The following is an 18,343-nucleotide window of genomic DNA, read 5'->3' as shown; positions in this document are numbered from 1 at the left end:
CTATAATAGCAATGACATGATGATTGATGAAATATCTCCAACATCAACAGGTGCTTACATAACCCTGATAGAAAATATCAAAAGTCTATGATACCTGCCCCAAGAGGACAATGCTTGAAAATGCCTATCATGGTTAGATATGTTGCAATGCCAAGATCAAGGCCCTAACATTGTAGGGTTGAATCTATGCCTAATTCATAACTTAAATAGTAAACTCAATACCTTTGAAGAGACTTAGTGCAAGTATCCACTTGCAATAAATGCCAACCTAACCACAATATCGAATTTTAGAGTCTGCGATGCCTATTGTAAGGGAGAGATGTCTAGAACTTATTAACATAGAAAATATATTAATCCATAAGTAGGCAGAGACTTTGTACAAATTACAATCAATTCAATAATTGATGATCAATAAGACATTTATAACTAATAATGACACATTTAGTACCATTAGATTTCATACATTCTAGCATTGTATGTCTTTCCCCTCATTAGGTTAATGCTATTTGCATATAGGAATATTACTTGTCATTAACCTTAAATTCCAATGAAAATTAATGTATGCCATTACCTCGATGACAAAATAGTCATCATTGTCAATGTTAACCTTATTCCAAAGGTGCCCTTGTATTGGTGTTTCCATCAGTAATAGTTTTCATCACTTTTTTAATCATGTTTTTAGTTGTCTTATCAATTAATATGATCTACTATGTGTGCTAACTAGCACCACCTTATGGGTTTAATTCATAAAATACTAAACTGCACATTCCATAAGGTATGGATTTAAAAAAAAAGTTTTTATTGTACATCTTCTTGGGTTCTCTTTTGGAGCAAAAAAAGATTTATCATATTGAATCCACATTGAGTCATTCTTTGATCACATGCTTATTCATCCTTGGAACTCATTAATTCATTGATGGCTCCCTAGATTTCACAGTCCTTGGGATGTATTCATTCATTTATTGCTCACTCCCTATACTTTAGAGTCCTATTTTTGGCATGGAGCACATAACTACTTACTTGAAATCAAAATTGAATCCTAACATTTAATGAATTTGTTTTAAAGGAAAAAAAGAATGAGTAAAAATATAGATGTGAGACGCAACATAGGGTACATTAGGACTCGATCTTCCCTGCAAATGTCGGGGTTGTATTTAATTACTAACTTGGTGATGTGCAAAGATTTGTGCCTTTTGGGAATTAAAGCCCAATAAATACATCAATAAGGCTATGCTCATCACAAGAGCTCATAATTCATCCTTATTTGCAATCTATATAATATTGTGACATGGACTATAACCATATGAATTATCATCCTTCACTCTTGCATCCAACTTGGCTTTCTTTGCTCCCTCATATCGAGAACATGCATTAAAAGAGAGGAATATTGCAAGAATGTAGATTGAAAACAATCAATTTTGTACAAATGAGCAGTACAAAATATTTGTATGATAGTATATCATATAATTATTATAACCATACATAGTGTGGGTGGGGGAGGTGGTGCGCTTCCTTCCACAAATAATTATAATCTGAGGGAATGGGCCCTTCCCATGGGAGATTGAGAACATTGAGAATATTAGCATCAATAGTCATTTTCCTAACGTAGTTCCAGAAATCAATGCTCACAAGAGTTCATGATTTGCAACCTATATAATAGTGTAACATGGAATACAACCATAAGAATTGGCATCCTTCAATCTTGCATCCAACTTGGCTATCTTTGCTAATGATCCCGAAACTTCCCTTGCATTGAGAACATGCACGAAAAGAGAGTAATGTTGTAAGAATTTAGATTAAAGCAAGTATATGTAGGGCAAGGAAAGCAACTATAAGTATTTTATAATAATATTTAATATAATTATTATAACCACACATAGTGCCGGAGGAGAGGTGACACCCTTTCTTCCCCAAAGGATTATACTCCGAGGGGACGGGCCCTTCCCCAAGCATCGACATTGAGAATATTAGCATTACATATGCCCATTGGCTAAATAAAACATGACTTTCAACTTTGTTTTCGTGTCTGAAATGCTTCCTTGTGTACCCATTCTTGAAGGAGTACACATGAGTAACGGAACTTGGCTCGATGGCATGATCTCCAAACCCTCTGGCATATTGACTTACTCTGCATTTCAGTACTCCACCTTTCAAAAGGTACCACTTTCCATCAACTCCCCTAGCCATAGTCCAGATCTCATAGAACACCTGCTATCTTGGCGGTGGTGTTGCGAGAGTAGTCTTTCTTACTTGTATTGCTATTATGGTAGCCTGCTATTTTCTTCGAAGCCCAACAAATCCAGTTTTAGATTAGGAAGAAGATGAACTGACTAACGCATTACCATTGCAGCTTACTCGATATTTGTACTAATACTTGGATCGATTTACAAATGGGTTTGGCACCTTGTTAGGAACTAGCGGTTTCAGTTTGATGTATGATCACTCCCTCTTGATGCTCATAGGGTGGCCGTGAAGAAGTTGGAGTTAGTATCAACACCTCAAAAAAGAGGAGAAGCAAACAAAAACAATAAAGCAATTAAGACAACACAATAAAAAATAAAGCACAACTTAGACCATTAGAAGTTTTCAAGATCAACGCCTAAGATTGTGACACAAGGTTTAAGGAGGGCTCACAAAACCAAAACATGCCTCTTGTAAAAGCATTACAAATACCCTTTGGACTTATTAACATTGTAAATTAGCACTATCCTAGCTTTCACAAAAGGGTAAGGACAATTACATTCTTCACAAACTATATAAATTTATGTGTTTCAATGAGAGATATGCAACACAACATATAGACATGAGCACCCATGACATATTACTATGCACATACAATGCTGTGTGTATATAAGACAACAATGAGTGATTACAATTTGTGTTATACATGCACTAAGGAGAAATGATGATGTTTGTGTATATGTATAGTTTACTTTTCAATATGTACTCTGATCTCAAAGATGTGGCATTACAAACCTTTCTTGAGAGATTTATGCATACCTGTGGATCTATAATGAGGTTTAGAATGAGCACCATGCTAACTTTCAACGAAAACCAAACACTTATGTTCTTTACAAACTATACAATTCTATGTGGTGAAATAAGGGATATACAACACAACATATAGATAAGGGCACAATGGCATCCTACTAAGCACATACAATATCGCCTGTATATAAGAGTATATATACTAGATCACTAAGTGATTACAATAAACTAGTATGTGTGTACTTAGGAGAAACAATTACGATTGCGATGAATAAATGCATGCATGTATTCAATAATGCACAAGGTGAGATCTAATGTTCACAACAAGATTGTTCTAAGAAATGGGAAGATTGTTCTAAGAAATGGGAAGATATGATATTTTGCCTACATTTCTAGTCCTAAGAAGGCTAAGCATCACCTTGCTTTGTCGTGATAAAGAGGCACTAGTGTGGACCCTGTTAAAATGTAGAGTTGGTGGTGAAAGTTAAATGTGTGTCTTTAGCAACTCGATTTAGTGCTCATTAAGAAACTTTAACCTCAGGGAAGAGCAGAAATTAGATTCAAATTTGTAAATAGGCAGTTTTAAAACTTTCAAATTTCAAGGCATTTGAGTAATATTTTTACTTAAAACCTACAAAATTTCATTAAAAACCCGTAGATTTTCTTTTTGTTTGTGTTAAGAAATTGCAAACATTGGTTGGATCTCCTTTGGGGGGCAAGGCCCAAAGGACATCTCATTCAATATGCAACTATATACAATGAACCCACATTCTCCTATAAAAAGTAGTTTTTCCATTTTGCAAAATCTTAAAAGTTGTAAGCAATGAAGCTCTCTGCTAGCAAAACAAGGTGAATGATATATATCTATCATTCAGTAGGCCTGCCTGTGGGTGAGTGAAATGCTTAAGAGAGAGCATAAAATTGGAGGCATGAAAAGGAAAGAAGGAGTAGTAAATGGAAATCGTTCAAAAGTCAACAAGATGAATTTCATTCATGTGGCCGAGAGAGAGAGAGAGAGAGAGAGAGCTTGCCTAGAGAGAAGAAGAAGAAGGAGAGAGAGAGAGAGAGAGAGAGAGAGAGAGAGAGAGAGAGGCAGAGAGAGAGAGAGAGAGAGAGAGAGGAGGGGGGGGGCTTGCCTAGAGAGAAGAAGGGAGAGGGAGAGAGAGAGAGAGAGAGAGAGAGAGAGAGAGGGGGGGGGGGGGGGGGGGCTTGCCTAGAGAAAAGAAGAAGGGGAGAGAGAGAGAGAGAGAGAGAGAGAGAGAGAGAGAGAGGGAGAGGGAGAGGGAGAGAGAGAGAGGAGAAAGAAAGGAGAGAGAAAAGGAGAAGAGAAAGGGGAGAGGGGAGAGAGAAGAAGAGAGAGAGAGAGAGAGAGAGAGAGAGAGAGAGAAAGGGGGGGGAGGCCAAAGAGGACGAAGTCATTAAATGCATGTGTTAAAGCCTCTTACAAGAGCATACTTGGACCAAAAACCTTAAAATAAAAAGAAATATCTAAAAAATACCTATTTTACCTTTGGAAAGCGAACAACCTTCCCTATACCCTTCCAAAGGCAGGCCAAAAATCTGCAAAATTTCTAGAAAACCCACCCCAAGTTGTGTGAGGTAGTGAGAAAAATATCTTTTAGGTGAAAGAGTGGAAGGCCAAAGAGGGAATGAATAGATAGTGGAAAGTGAATGTGAAATTGGATAGTGCTGACGATGATAAAAGGATTGATACAATTGATAAAGTGATGACTGCTCCATGAATAAGAAGCGTTTCTTAGCTTAGCCTGGATTGTTGCTTGCCTGGCCGCCTGGGAATCTGTGTCTAATCAAGTTCTCTAGGTACTTCTTCACAGATTCTCTCATTGCCTCGAGTTCATCCTCGCATTGCCTCAAGTTCTCCAGGTACTTCTTCACAGATTCTCTCATTGTTTCACCACACATTGTCGCATATCACATTCCATATTGCGCTTTCCAGTCACATTTCCTCTTTGGGTTTTGCAGTTATCCCGATTTCTCTGCTGATTATTCCATCAGGAAACATGCACACAACTGCAGCTGCAAGCTCCACCGCTTTATAAAACGAGGACCCATCTAAATCGTCACGCTCTCAATATGGCTGCGGCTCTTTTGTCCTGCTCATCTTTATCTTGTTCCTCGCGGCAGCGCTTTGATGGGTCTCTTCAGGTTCTGATTTAGCTCTGTCGAAACCCGCAGAAGTTACTCAACGTTTTTGAATTAATAATTGATTCGTTTTTCAATAAAGTTTCCACTATTCCTAATGTAAATATGCAACCGTGACATGAGTTGTTGACGTTGTAAAGTTGATGTGAACATGTGCCAGCTACTATGTCGACCAATTTGATGTTGCTATCAGCTCTCATTCTGCATTTCATAGTCAAGTCAATTATTCGTAGCTTTTTGCACATGAGGCGCATTGTTTGATGTATTAATGTCCTTGGCTACGCACTGAAATCAGGACAGGTTGCCGTAAAGTCTCACATTCCTTTTTCTTAGTTGCCCTAATATAATCATCCACATGTATCATTATTGCATTATTGCAACGTCCATGACAACTGGGAGCTCTAGACGATTCTACTTTGTGCTCCACTTTTGGTTCTTTCTCTTTGATGTCTCTCGGCATATGTACATATAAGTATGCTCATAGCAGGACGAGTCAAAGAGGTATAAAAACAAGCCACCTTGTTTCATGCCTGACTACCACAGTTCATCGAAGCCAAGATGAGGTCATGGGTAATTTAGTTAGTCCCATTTTCCTTCAAATTATGTGATAAAAGAATAGCAGGAATTGATATGACCTTGATAATCTCTGCACGAGCTAAACCCACCTGCTGGCTTATCTACTGGTCCAGCTGCTGACCCATTTTGAAGGATGCCCTGTAGCATCAAGGATAATGCCTCCAAAAACTGGGCCTGTGCATCTATGATGCAGGGGATATAGGACAAGAAGGCATTGTGGGTGCTGCCAATGTAGCAGGCACTCGCTTATGCTCAGCAGCCTACACGTTGCCTTGGCAAAGGCTCACCTGAAGACATTTTGGGGCCATGATATCTTGTCGATGCTCGAAGGGTGCCACCTACTGGACGAGTCCCCAACTGGTAGACATGGCTGTCTGACAAGTATGATTGAGGTGCAAAAGAAATCTCCTGCTTTGGTACAATCTCGTGACAAGTCTGGCCCTTGTGCAACAGTGGCATTGCTTTTGGTACAATCTCGTTGAAGGGAGAAGGCTGCAATTTGGGCTGACATACAGGGCAGGAAAGGCAAATAAGACACCTATGACACATAAGATAAGGAAAATTATAACAAATTGATTTGTAGTATACATAGGATACATAGTGCACCTAGGAATCAGGCATCTAGGACACTTGGTTTAGGACCAAGTAATAGAAGGCAAGTAAAAGATCTTAAGGCTTAAGAAAACAGAATGCGATAGAGGGATGAGCATGAGCAACACGGCGCTATAGGATGGCTTGGACATTGCACGACTACTGATTTTGTGTACAGATGGCATGTGCTGTGTGCTGGGCGGGTGGCAAAATTTAAGGCTAGATGATTAACCATGCATATGGGCTGCACACGGGCTGAGATGGCTGTTGGTGGATCTTTGTTGGAAAGGTTACCTACCCATCTATAAGCCCCCAAATGAGAAGTGCGTGGGGCAGGATGTGCCCAAAGAGAGATTACCTGGATGTGTGGATCTGGGACAGATCTGGAGCATTCATGGTTGGCGGGGTATCCCGAGGTACAGAAGCCTACATGGAGAGCTATTGAGCGAGGTTTGTGGGCAGGCACATGGCCTGCAACATGCTCTGAATATGGTGCAATGAAGGCAGGTGTGCAGCAGCAGGGTTGGCCTGTGTAGATAGGCTGATTGGACTGGGTATAGCCAGCCAGACAGGCCTGGTTATGGGCTGGCCAGTGGAATGCCCCCTGCATAAGCAAATAAGGCAGTACCCTGCCCTTTATATAAGGGCTAGCAGGCTGGTCGGCTGGCCAATCAAAGTCGGCCAGCACACAGCCCCAAAAGGGCAGCCCACAGCCCCATAAATGGGGAGCTGTGGGGTCGGTTGATGGACAGACAAAGTCGGTCAGTTTTGAGCCCCTTTGGGACCTATAAAAGGAGCCCTTTGGCAGGGCATTCAATATCCAGCAGCCAGCAGTTCCAGGGCAGAAAGGAGCAGCAGGAAGCCTACTCTCTGGGCCTATCTACAGGAGGTGAGAGAGTGCAACAGGTGCTGCAGACTTAGCTCTAGGGAGAGGCTGGACCTTGGCTGTCTTCTAGGGCAGCAAGGTGCTGAGATCATCACACCTTCTGGAGCAGCTATTCACAAGCAGGTTGGAGCAGTGGAACAGCTATCTTGGGGCCTACATTCAGGAGGACCAAGGGGACCCGTGTGCTGCAGACAAAGCTTGGCAGGGGCTGCCCACCTAGGCTGATTCACAGGCAGTAAGGTGGAGAAGAACACATTGGACGGAAAGTCTACAGACGCTCGAGGTGGAGCACGTGGACTCGAGTCTAGAGATAACTGGCTGATAGGAGAAGGACCTTGTGGTAAGATCAGAGGACCACACCATTGGTGGGACTCTGGATCTATATCTTTTGTATTGTGTCCATAGTTTTGTGACCTAGGCTGATTCACAGGCAGTAAGGTGGAGAAGAACACACTGGATGGAAAGTCTACAGACGCTTGAGGTGGAGCACGCGGATTCGAGTCTAGAGATAATTGGATGATAGGAGGAGGACCTTGTGGTAAGATGAGAGGACCACACCATTGGTGGGACTCTGGATCTATATCTTTTGTATTGTGTCCATAGTTTTGGACGGAAATATATTTTGGTGGTTTCTCTATCGGCTTGGTTGATTGTCTATTGATGAGTTTGCACACCTAGTGTGAGCTCCTGGGCATTACTATAAGTCTTCGGTTGTGTGTACCCTCTGTTGGGCAATTTCTAATCAGAGCCCAAGTATGAGGCTCACAGGTGTGGGAGCCTGAAGGCCCCTACCTTGCTGAAGGCGACCCTGATTCAAAAGCTCTTGGGAATCGACTTCCACAACTAGAGGATTGTGCCCTTGCGAGGAGGGTGACTCAGGTTTAGTCAGGTGTGTTTAAAGTTCGCGGTCCAGGTTATCTGGAGATGTACTTTTGTTGCAGTGCCATTCTCCACTGGTGGCATTATCCACATAGATTGACATAATTCCATGTGATTTCTGCACATGTGAATTTAGGCTTCTCAATGCCATTTCTTAGGGCCTAATAAGAGACTGGCACCACTACCATTCTCCACTTGTACAAATGTTTACCCTACTATTCTAGGAGGGGTATTCCAGTGATCATAGGAGAGTGGTGTCCTATTCCATTCCACATGTGAGTTTGATGATCTCAGTGTCATAGTGTAGTTGCAAGCATGAGATTGGCATCACTGCCATTCTCCGCTAGTGGTAATCTAGACAACACTTTTGCCATTATCCTACTGCCATTCTCCGCTAGTGGTAATGTGCATCCTTCAATGTAGTGGAATGTCAATCTATATGCATTCATAAGGATCGTAGGGGATCGGGACGTGTATACAATTCCATTGATTACTCCTACCCAAGCGAAAAGATTGGTAAAAAGAGGGGTAGCAGCAGGCTCAAGTATCGTTTCTTGAGTATTATGGTGTGTTTGCATTCGACTTGTCACGATCTATGACGTATTCCTTTCTCTATTACTAGACTTATGGATGGTTTGATGAATGGACACTTGTGGAAGGGTATGCCCTTTCGACGGGACACTTCCTATGAGGCACAACCCTTGCCCTTTCGACAGGACACTTCCTATGAGGCACAACCCTTCACAAGAGACACTCTATTGAAGAGACATTTCTATTGTAATGTACCCTCTCATCAAGGGTCACACCCTTCACAAGGGGTACACACCTCTTCATGCACATACCCTTTGGAGTACACACCTTTTCATGTGTGACTCTTCACTCTCTATATAAGAGAGGCCCAATTGTATGGATGACACACAACGGATACCCTACAGACATTCAAGTAATACAATTATTCCTTGTTCTCTGCTATTTCAGTCTCCTTTCTGTTCCTTAGCACATTTTTAAATATAGTAAATCTAGGATTTCTTACAGTGGTATCAGAGCAAAATTCGCTCCTGCCTGTAGGAAATGCCCCCCACCTTCTAGCGTCGATCTGATACATCTTTTCCGCTAGAAGGATATCCGTGCACATTGTGCATGGAAGAGATGGAGAGGATGAGCGTAAAAATTTTTCGTGCCAATCCTACCTAAAGTCATCTATGGCCTCTCCATCTCCCACACATCACGAGTTGATGTGAATGGACACGACAAAAATCGTGTCTTTTCAGGTGCTTGGACTGTCCCAAAACCAAGGGACGCACCTTTTCCACCATCGGAGACACCTTTTGATGAAGAGTCTCGACTCCTCACCCAAGGGACACACCCCATTGTGGACAAAAGGACACACCTATTCATGTAGGGACACCCCTTTTAAAAACAGGGACACACCCCTTCATGAAAAGGTGCACCTATTCCAAGGGTCATACCCCTTCGAATAGGCACACCTTTTAGGCACCAAGCACTTATAAAAGGGTACCTAGAGGGGTTAAAAGGAAAAACCAGCCCCCAACCTTAGGGTTACCCTAGCTACCCTAGGGTTAAAATAAACCCACCCTTTAATTTTTGGGCAACCACCCAACCTAGGCAGCCACAAACGAAAAAGGGACGCACCCTTTGACGTCCGTACGGATTTGCACGCAGGCTCGCCTCCATCGTATGGAATCTAGTCACGCAGGATCTGCCCTCTTTCCTCGCCATATGCAGCCCCTGCCTCTCGCCATTTCGCTGCCAGCCCCTAGCCATATGCAGCCCTGCCTCTCGCCGGTTCGCTGCCAGCCTTGCCTCGCCATTTCGCTGCCTTGCCTCGCCATTTTTGCTGCCAGCCTTGCCTCGCCATTTTCGCTGCCAGCCCTCGCCATTTTGCTGCCAGGCACCTTGCCATTTGCAGCCCCGCTGGTTTTTCGGCCCTGTTCCTTGCCAGCCTGCAGCGTGAGCACAGTGCCAGCCAGCCCTTCTGTCGCAAATCAGCCTGCAACCAGTTTGCGCCATTGATAGCCTGCTCTCCTTGGTTCGCTACCTTTTTCTAGCCAGATCAGCAGCAGTTTCAGCCTCCTATTGTGATGAAGACAGTCTGTTAAATGCTAGGCCCAGATCTGCTCCTCGCCACCCATTGCAACATGGACCTCCGGACAGAAATCTGCAGGCCTCTTCTACGCAACAATTCTCAAAGATTAAATCATTGCCAGGTGGAGTCTTTCCATTCTACTTCTAAGGATTCTCTTGTCATTATCAAATTACAGCAAAAGAAAGACGTTTCCTTAAAGCATGGAAACCCCTGGTAATTCACCCGGCATTTCAAGGACACCTCCGGCATCATCTACCACACAATATCGTGTTCAGATTGCACAACCAGCCCATTTCGGAGCTTTTGCATCGTGGGTCTTCTGTGTCACGTGCCCTCCTAGTGATTTGGACCACATCCTATATCTTCTGCGTGAGGCACCTCAGTTACATTACTTCCTCAGCACAGTCCAGGTTGTGTTCCACGAGACACGAAGATACCCAAAACCCGATATTCCTCAAGAGTTTGCTGTCCATCTTTGGAGACAATTTTACCCCTCACCTTCGGCATCTCCAGGGTACTCTCCACCTCCTTCAGCTCCCAGATATCCTCCTATACAGGTTGTACCTTCCCCAAGACAGTATTTACACTCTGAAGGCACTCCTTCTCCTGGATATCCTCCACTTCCGATAGCAGCTCCTTATCCCTTCTCAGATCCGTGGACTCTGCAACCTACTCCTGTCCTCTCACGAGCAGTAACACCACTTTCGGCATCACCAGTGTTACCTCAGACAGGACCTCCTTTAGCAGACTTCCACGGGTGGTTCCATCCTGCCTCGCCTGCCCCCTCCAACATGAGCAACCTCAGGGAGCAGCCCGAATCTTCTTGCAGGAATGGTACAAACTAGAGCGCAAGTTCGCGCTTCTCACAGGGATCTCCAATATGTCGCAACGCTCGCGTGAAGCCTCTCCAGAGATCAAAGACTCAAGTCCAAAAAAGACCCCTGAAGTCAACGTACAAGGCGAAACACTACTGCAACTTCAAATTTCCCAGCTTTAGGACAGCATCTCCGACTTGGTCCAGAAAGTTCAACAAGTTCAAGATTCTCGCAGTACCACACATACAGAGGATGACGTGACGCAACCAGACGACTATGCGGATTCATTTGCACTAGAGGTAGAAAACACTGAACTACGTGCCCTCTACCGTTTACTTCAAGCTTCCAAAACTAAAAGACTTGACATCAAACTTCCGGAAGCCTACACTGGTCAACGCAATCGTTGAACAGTTGACCAATGGCTCGCAAAAATGTGCATGTATTTTGATATTGTTGACCTCACTGAAGGCAAAAAGATTGCCTTGGCAGCCTCCCTCCTTAAGGATACAGCTTTTCTATGGTGGCAAAGATGCTTAAAGGACGGCAAAAGTGTGTTAACATGGGAATGTTTTGAACACGTCCTCCGTAAGCAGTTCATACCTGCCAATACGGACTTCCAAGCACGTTCAAAACTCCGACAGTTGGAGCAAATGGGCTCCCTGTCTTCCTACATCTCTCAGTTCACCACATTGGTGCTGGAGATTGATGGATTAACTGAGGATGATCGCCTTCATGCTTTCATCTCAGGCCTAAACTCCTCGTTACGCATTGATGTCCTTAAAGCAAACATCACCACCACAGCTGGCGCTATTGCTTACGCAGAGCGCATTACAGATTTCCAAAACACAGGGAAGTAGAGTGCTAATCGCACACAAAACTCTCCTATGGCCAAAGGTGCTCGCCCTCAAGATAACACCAGGTTTCGAAAAAACTCCGGTAATCAAGGTCAGCGACAGTCTGAAGATTCCCAGAAGACTCAGAAATCATATGCTGGATTCCAACAGAAGCACTCCTCTAAGGATCGCGCCTCTTCTTCTTCACAAAGTCATTACCGACATCCCCAACATAAAGGTGCGGCCACTGACAAGAAGAACAACTCCAGCACAAAAGGACTTTGTACCATCTATACAGGCGACCATAGATGGTTCGATTGTCCCAAGCGACCAAAGCAAAATTCCAATATGGAACCTAGCACTTCCCAAAGAGAAGATGCTACCCTAGCACAAGACAACAAAGGCAAACCTGTTCGAATGGCAAATACCATCCACCTGAGCCTTGCCAGCAACCCCGAACCTTCCCTGGCCACTCAAGTACTTTGTGTTCAAGGATCGATTCGTGGAACAACGGTCACTATCCTCATCGACAGTGGTTGTTCTCATAATTTCCTAGCTAGTTCTATGGTCGACAAACTTTGGTTGACCACCAGTCCTAGTCTCATGGACTATCAGATTGAACTCGCAAATGGAACTACTTTCTTGTGCAACACCAGGATCAAAAACTTGTCTTTTCGCATCCAACATTATACGGACAAGTTGAACTTAGACATCATGCCTCTTTCTCGGTACGATGTCATACTTGGACAACAGTGGCTCTACGACTATGATCCATCAATCAGTTTTCGTAGCCATACTATCCAATTTGTCCACCAGCGAAAACTTATTGAACTAACTGATTCTAGGGACTCTCCTTCAACCCCAGTTGCCTTTGCTCTACAAGTAAAGAAGTGGGTTCGTAAACGTCAAGTAAAGACTTCACTTCTGTTGGTTACGGCCCTAAGGATCCTCCTGAATACCTCAACCAACCTTTTTTCCAGCCCTACTTGGATATTTTTCCACAGGAATTGCCAAAGCAGTTACCACCTCGACGACCAGTGGATCACCCAATCGAACTTATTCCCGGCAGTAATCCACCGTCGAAACCTCCTTATCCGGTTTCTTACACTCAAAATGAAGAAATCCAAAGACAGGTGACTGAACTACTCGACAAAGGTCACATTCGGCCCAGTCGGAACCCTTTCGGATCTCCTGTACTACTTGTGGAAAAAAAGAATAAGTCCATGCGCCTCTGCATCGACTACCGAGCCCTCAACAAGCTCACTATCAAAAACAAAAATCCATTGCCTCGCATCGATGACCTCTTCGATCAACTTCTACATGCAACACAATTCTTAAAGATTGATCTTCGTTCAGGTTATCATCAAATTCGCATACGAGAAGGTGATGAGTACAAGACAGCTTTTCGAACAAAGTATGGACACTATGAATGTTTGGTCATGCCCTTTGGGTTAAACAATGCCCCGGCCACATTCATGACACTAATGAATGACATCTTCAGGCCTTTCCTCGATAAGTTCGTCATCGTTTACCTCGATGACATCCTCGTTTTCAGCAGATCCCTACATGAGCACAAACAACATCTTCACCAAGTTTTTGAAGTTCTCCGCGCAAATTCTCTCTACATCAATATTGAGAAGAGTGAGTTCTTCAAAACCCAACTCGAATATTTGGGACATGTTATTTCAGCTCAAGGCATCTCTGTGGATCCCAAGAAGGTCGAGGTAATCAGAAATTGGCCTACTCCTAAGAATGTTCATGATGTCCGCTCTTTTCTCGGATTGGCAAACTTCTACCATACAAAGGTCTATCAGCTCCTATGTCCGAATTATTGAAAAGCACAGTAGTTTTTCAGTGGCTTCTCGAAACAGAGTATAGTTTCCAACAACTCAAGCAAGCACTCACTACCACACCAGTTATGGCTATTGCTGACCCAGACCTTCCATTTGAGGTCATGATCGACGCTTCTGACATCGCTACAGGAGCAGTCTTAATGCAAGAAGGCAGAGTCATTGCTTTTGACAGCCATAAACATTCTGATATCCAAACCCGATCCCTGGTTTATGATAAGGAGTTTCTTGCCATTGTACATGCTTATCGCTCTTGGAAACATTATCTCATGGGAGCCGACTCGGTGGTCAAAACAGAGCATCACTCTTTAAAGTATATCTTTACTCAGCCAGTCATGAACGCTCGACAAGCACGTTGGGTTGAGTTTCTGGCCAACTTTCACATGGCCATTGAGTACATTCCAGGACTACGCAATGTAGTTGCAGATGCTTTCAGCAGGTTACCTCTAGCATCAGCTATGGTAATCTCTACATTATCTCTGGATGTTCCGAATTCATTCAAAGGGAAGTATTTCAATGATATCAACCTTCGACTTCCGAACAGAAGATTTTCTCATCCTATTCTTATACGGACGACCTTCTGTATTATCAAGATCGCGTCTGTGTACCACATGACAAGGATGTTCGACGTCTTTTGTTAAAAGAGCATCATGTAGCTCCTTATGCTGCCCATCCAGGCATCAACAAGACTTATCAGTTACTCAGTGCAACATACTACTGGCCTCAGATGAAAAGCGACGTCATCAAAATGGTTACATCTTGCTTATCTTGTCAACAAATGAAAGCAAGCCGACGACTTCCAGCAGGACTTCTTCAGCCTCTTCCAGTTCCAACTGAAAGGTGGGAAAGTATTTCCATGGATTTCATTACAACACTACCACGATCCTTCAGAGGTAACACTCAGATTATGGTAATTGTTGATCGATTGTCCAAAATGGCACACTTTGTTGCTTGCAAAAGCAGTGCACAGGCTCCGGACATAGCCAAACTCTTCATACAACACATCTTCCGACACCATGGATTGCCCAAGAATATCATATCCGACAGAGATCCTAAGTTTACCAGTCACTTTTGGATTTCACTGTTCGAATCTTTGGGTACAACTCTACTGTTCAGTTCAGCCTACCACCCAGAATCGGATGGCCAGACTGAAAGAGTCAACCAAGTTCTGGAAGAAATGCTTCGACATTATATTCAGTCACGCCTAGCAGCTTGGGAAGAGTATCTACCACTCCTTGAGTTTGCTTATAATAACTCTTTCCATAGTGCCATCAGCATGACTCCATTCCAAGCAGCTTATGGACACACTCCGATTGTACTTCAACATCGAGTGGCCCTAGCTGATCAACTGGTTCAAGAAATGCAAGACATTCTACTCCAAGTCAGGGATCATATGCGAAAAGCGCAAGAGCGGTATCAACGGTCTGCCAACAAACATAGACGTCACCTGGAATTTGACACTGGTGACATGGTGCTATTATTTGTAGCCCCACATCGCTATAAGACGGTTAAGTCTGTGTTTCCTAAGTTGCAACCAAGATACTATGGACCTTTCCGGATCATCAAGAAAAATTCACCTTTAAGTTACAAATTGGAATTACCACCATCATGGGGTAAAATCCATCCGACATTTCATGTTTCTTGGTTAAAGACGTACATTCCAGGCGATGAAGCAGTTCCTCCTGCAGGTGATTATGTCCCAGAAATTGAAGACAATTATGTTCTCCTTATTCCTGAGCGTATTCTGGACCATCGACAGCGAGAGACTCGACATCGACTTATCACGGAATTCCTTGTTCTTTGGCGAGATCTGGACGACTCCGAGGCTACTTGGCAATCTGATGAAGACTTACAGCAGTACCCTGACATTTTACAGCAGTATTTTCAGAATTTACAGTGATATTTTCTACATCAGTTCATTATCTCCACCAGGGTCTTATTTTGAGTGGGAGGGGATGTCACGATCTGTGACGTATTCCTTTCTCTATTACTAGACTTATGGATGGTTTGATGAATGGACACTTGTGGAAGGGTATGCCCTTTCGACGGGACACTTCCTATGAGGCACAACCCTTGCCCTTTCGACGGGACACTTCCTATGAGGCACAACCCTTCACAAGAGACACTCTATTGAAGAGACATTTCTATTGTAATGTACCCTCTCATCAAGGGTCACACCCTTCACAAGGGGTACACACCTCTTCATGCACATACCCTTTGGAGTACACACCTTTTCATGTGTGACTCTTCACTCTCTATATAAGAGAGGCCCAATTGTATGGATGACACACAACGGATACCCTACAGACATTCAAGCAATACAATTATTCCTTGTTCTCTGCTATTTCAGTCTCCTTTTTGTTCTTTAGCACATTTTTAAACATAGTAAATCTAGGATTTCTTACACGACTATAATGAGATATGAGGAATTTCTGCCTCGTTTTGTAACCAGTGAATACCTGTCATCTGCGAAGGCTAAACTAATCAAGAACCAGGGTTACTGAATGAATCTAAACTATGATAAGCAGGTAAAAGGAGAGCTTGATCAACTATGAGTTGGATTCATCTATGTGGCAGAGTGAATTGATAGGTTTTTCCCTATACAAGTGTATCTGGAAAGCTACAGCTATTTCCCTCCGGATACTTCATCCTATGCACGTGAGGTCACCACAGAACGGCACGGTCCATATGAGTCGATTCAAGATGATATCATTGAATTCTCCAGGTAGGGGGACATCCTTCTTCTTGGTGACTTCAATGCATGCACAGGGAATAGGTAGGTAGGCCTACTAGACTTTGCATTGGATTCCCTCATAATACTAGAACTAGATGCAGATGAGCTCGAGAGAGTGAGACACTCTACAGATGCACCACAGGTGAAAGAGTATGGACGACATCTACTTGATCTAGGGGCTGTTCATGATTTGATCATTTACAATGGTCTACAGAGATGGCCATCACTTGTTTCCCACATGGCGAACGGACAAGCACAGTGGACTACCTATTGGGCCCCTTGGAATTTACCTCACGGATATACGACTTTATTGTGCCCCCTCCCCCACTCGGTGCTAATCAGTCGTACCTAGCCTTTTGTATCTCTACCACTATGCCAGCCACACAGAGAGTCCCCCCTCCGCCCACTCCTGTACAAGTTCACTTTGATCGTGCCCTGGACCGCCATGTGAGCAACTTGGCGAAGGGACTTCCAGCCCTACTACTTGGAGATGTTGTAGACCTCACCCACGCCTCAGACACCCTTTCCACATTAGTCATGGACGCAGCCATCAGGTCTTTCCCCATGACTCGATCTGCACATGCCTCACTAGCAAAGATACCACAGAATCCTTGGTATGATGATGAGTGCAAAGAGATGAGAGCTCACCTCACACGCGAGCGAGCCCTTGGCAACTTGACATCACCTGAGGCACAGTGGATTTCACGGCGACTGACACATCGTAAGCGACGGGCCTTCCTCATCCATAGAATGGACGAGGTGATCAGTTCATTTCGAGGGGGGGATCCCACCATTGGATGGGGGCTTCTATCGGAGGGGAAGCCACCTATACCCATCACAGACCTAGGTGTTTGGCACACTTATGCATGCTCTCTTTATGATGTCCCGATGCAAGCACCACCTGATATGTCCACTATGCCCTGGCCCACCGCTTGCCACTTGTTCATTGCACAGAATGTGCGGGCTACACTCAGCCGGCTTCATGACCCGAGAGCACAGGACCATGAGGGACTACGAACTGAGAATTTTGATCATGGACAGGAGATTTTGGCTCCGGTACTAGCACAGATGTTCAACCACGCCATGTCACGGCTTCCCACCCTCATGGAGTACCACCATGATAGTACCGATACACAAGGCAGGCGACCCCATGGATACTAAGAACTATCGCACTCTCATGATTGGCCACACGCTGGCCAAGATCTATGGATCGATACAAGAGAGGGAGATCAGCAGCCATACAGAGGCACATGGGCAGCGTGCTCTAGGGCAGGCAGGTTTCAGGCGACAGCACTCCACTCTAGACCACATCTTCACCTTGAGGGCTATCATTGAGGAGGCGAGGTCAAGACGCCATAAAGTCTACGCTTGTTTTGTAGACTTTCGGAAGGCCTTTGACACTGTCCCGCGATCCCGCGTGATCAGGAGACTACTGGATATGCAAATTCCAGAGGTTCTGATCTGGGGAGTGGTGAGTCTATACGAGTCCGTTAGAGGGAGAGTTTGTGTCCCAAAAGGCCTATTAGACTGAGTTGAGAGCACGATCAGAGTAAAGCAGGGATGCCCTCTCTCACCAACTCTCTTCGGGATCTACATTGATGAGATTACATCTTTCATAGACCGCCTAGGACGCGAGGGAGCACCACTAGCAAACTTGATGATACAGATTCTACTATATGCGGATGACATAGTCCTTTCATCTTCGACAGAGGGACTACAGAGACATGTAGATGCCCTAGAGGTGTTCTGCAGAGAGAGAGACCTGATGGTTAACCTTGGGAAGACCAAGGTCATGATCTTCAACACCTCCTACACAATGCCGACATAGCTTTACATACCAAAGTCAGCCAGTGGAGATTGTGCAGTCCTACACATAATTGGGTGCAATTTTCACAGGGCCAGTTTTCACGATGACCCATGC

At 44.1% G+C, this 18,343-nt stretch overlaps 1 protein-coding gene across 2 annotated transcripts in view; it reads left to right on the top strand.

Annotated features, from left to right (window-relative positions):
• Nucleotides 1-4,726: 4,726 nt before the first annotated feature.
• LOC147887847 (uncharacterized) overlaps nucleotides 4,727-18,343 on the top strand; it is a 206,332-nt gene continuing 192,715 nt past the window's right edge. Inside the window, exons 1-2 of one of the 2 annotated variants that reach the window (XM_087393203.1) lie at nucleotides 4,727-4,872; nucleotides 4,972-5,154. In XM_087393203.1, the coding sequence (XP_087249329.1) occupies nucleotides 5,083-5,154 (72 nt within the window). In that variant the 5' untranslated portion in view covers nucleotides 4,727-4,872; nucleotides 4,972-5,082. The remainder of the gene's footprint in view (nucleotides 4,873-4,971; nucleotides 5,155-18,343) is intronic. The other variant, XM_087393204.1, reaches the window with a different exon arrangement.

The sequence above is a fragment of the Dipteris shenzhenensis genome, chromosome 22 (assembly GCF_047967505.1).
Source record: "Dipteris shenzhenensis isolate YYH24624 ecotype China chromosome 22, Dip_SZ_1.0, whole genome shotgun sequence".
Taxonomy (NCBI): Eukaryota; Viridiplantae; Streptophyta; class Polypodiopsida; order Gleicheniales; family Dipteridaceae; genus Dipteris; species Dipteris shenzhenensis.
The sequence above is the reverse complement of the archived record's forward strand: the minus strand, read 5'-3'. Positions and strand labels throughout refer to the sequence as shown.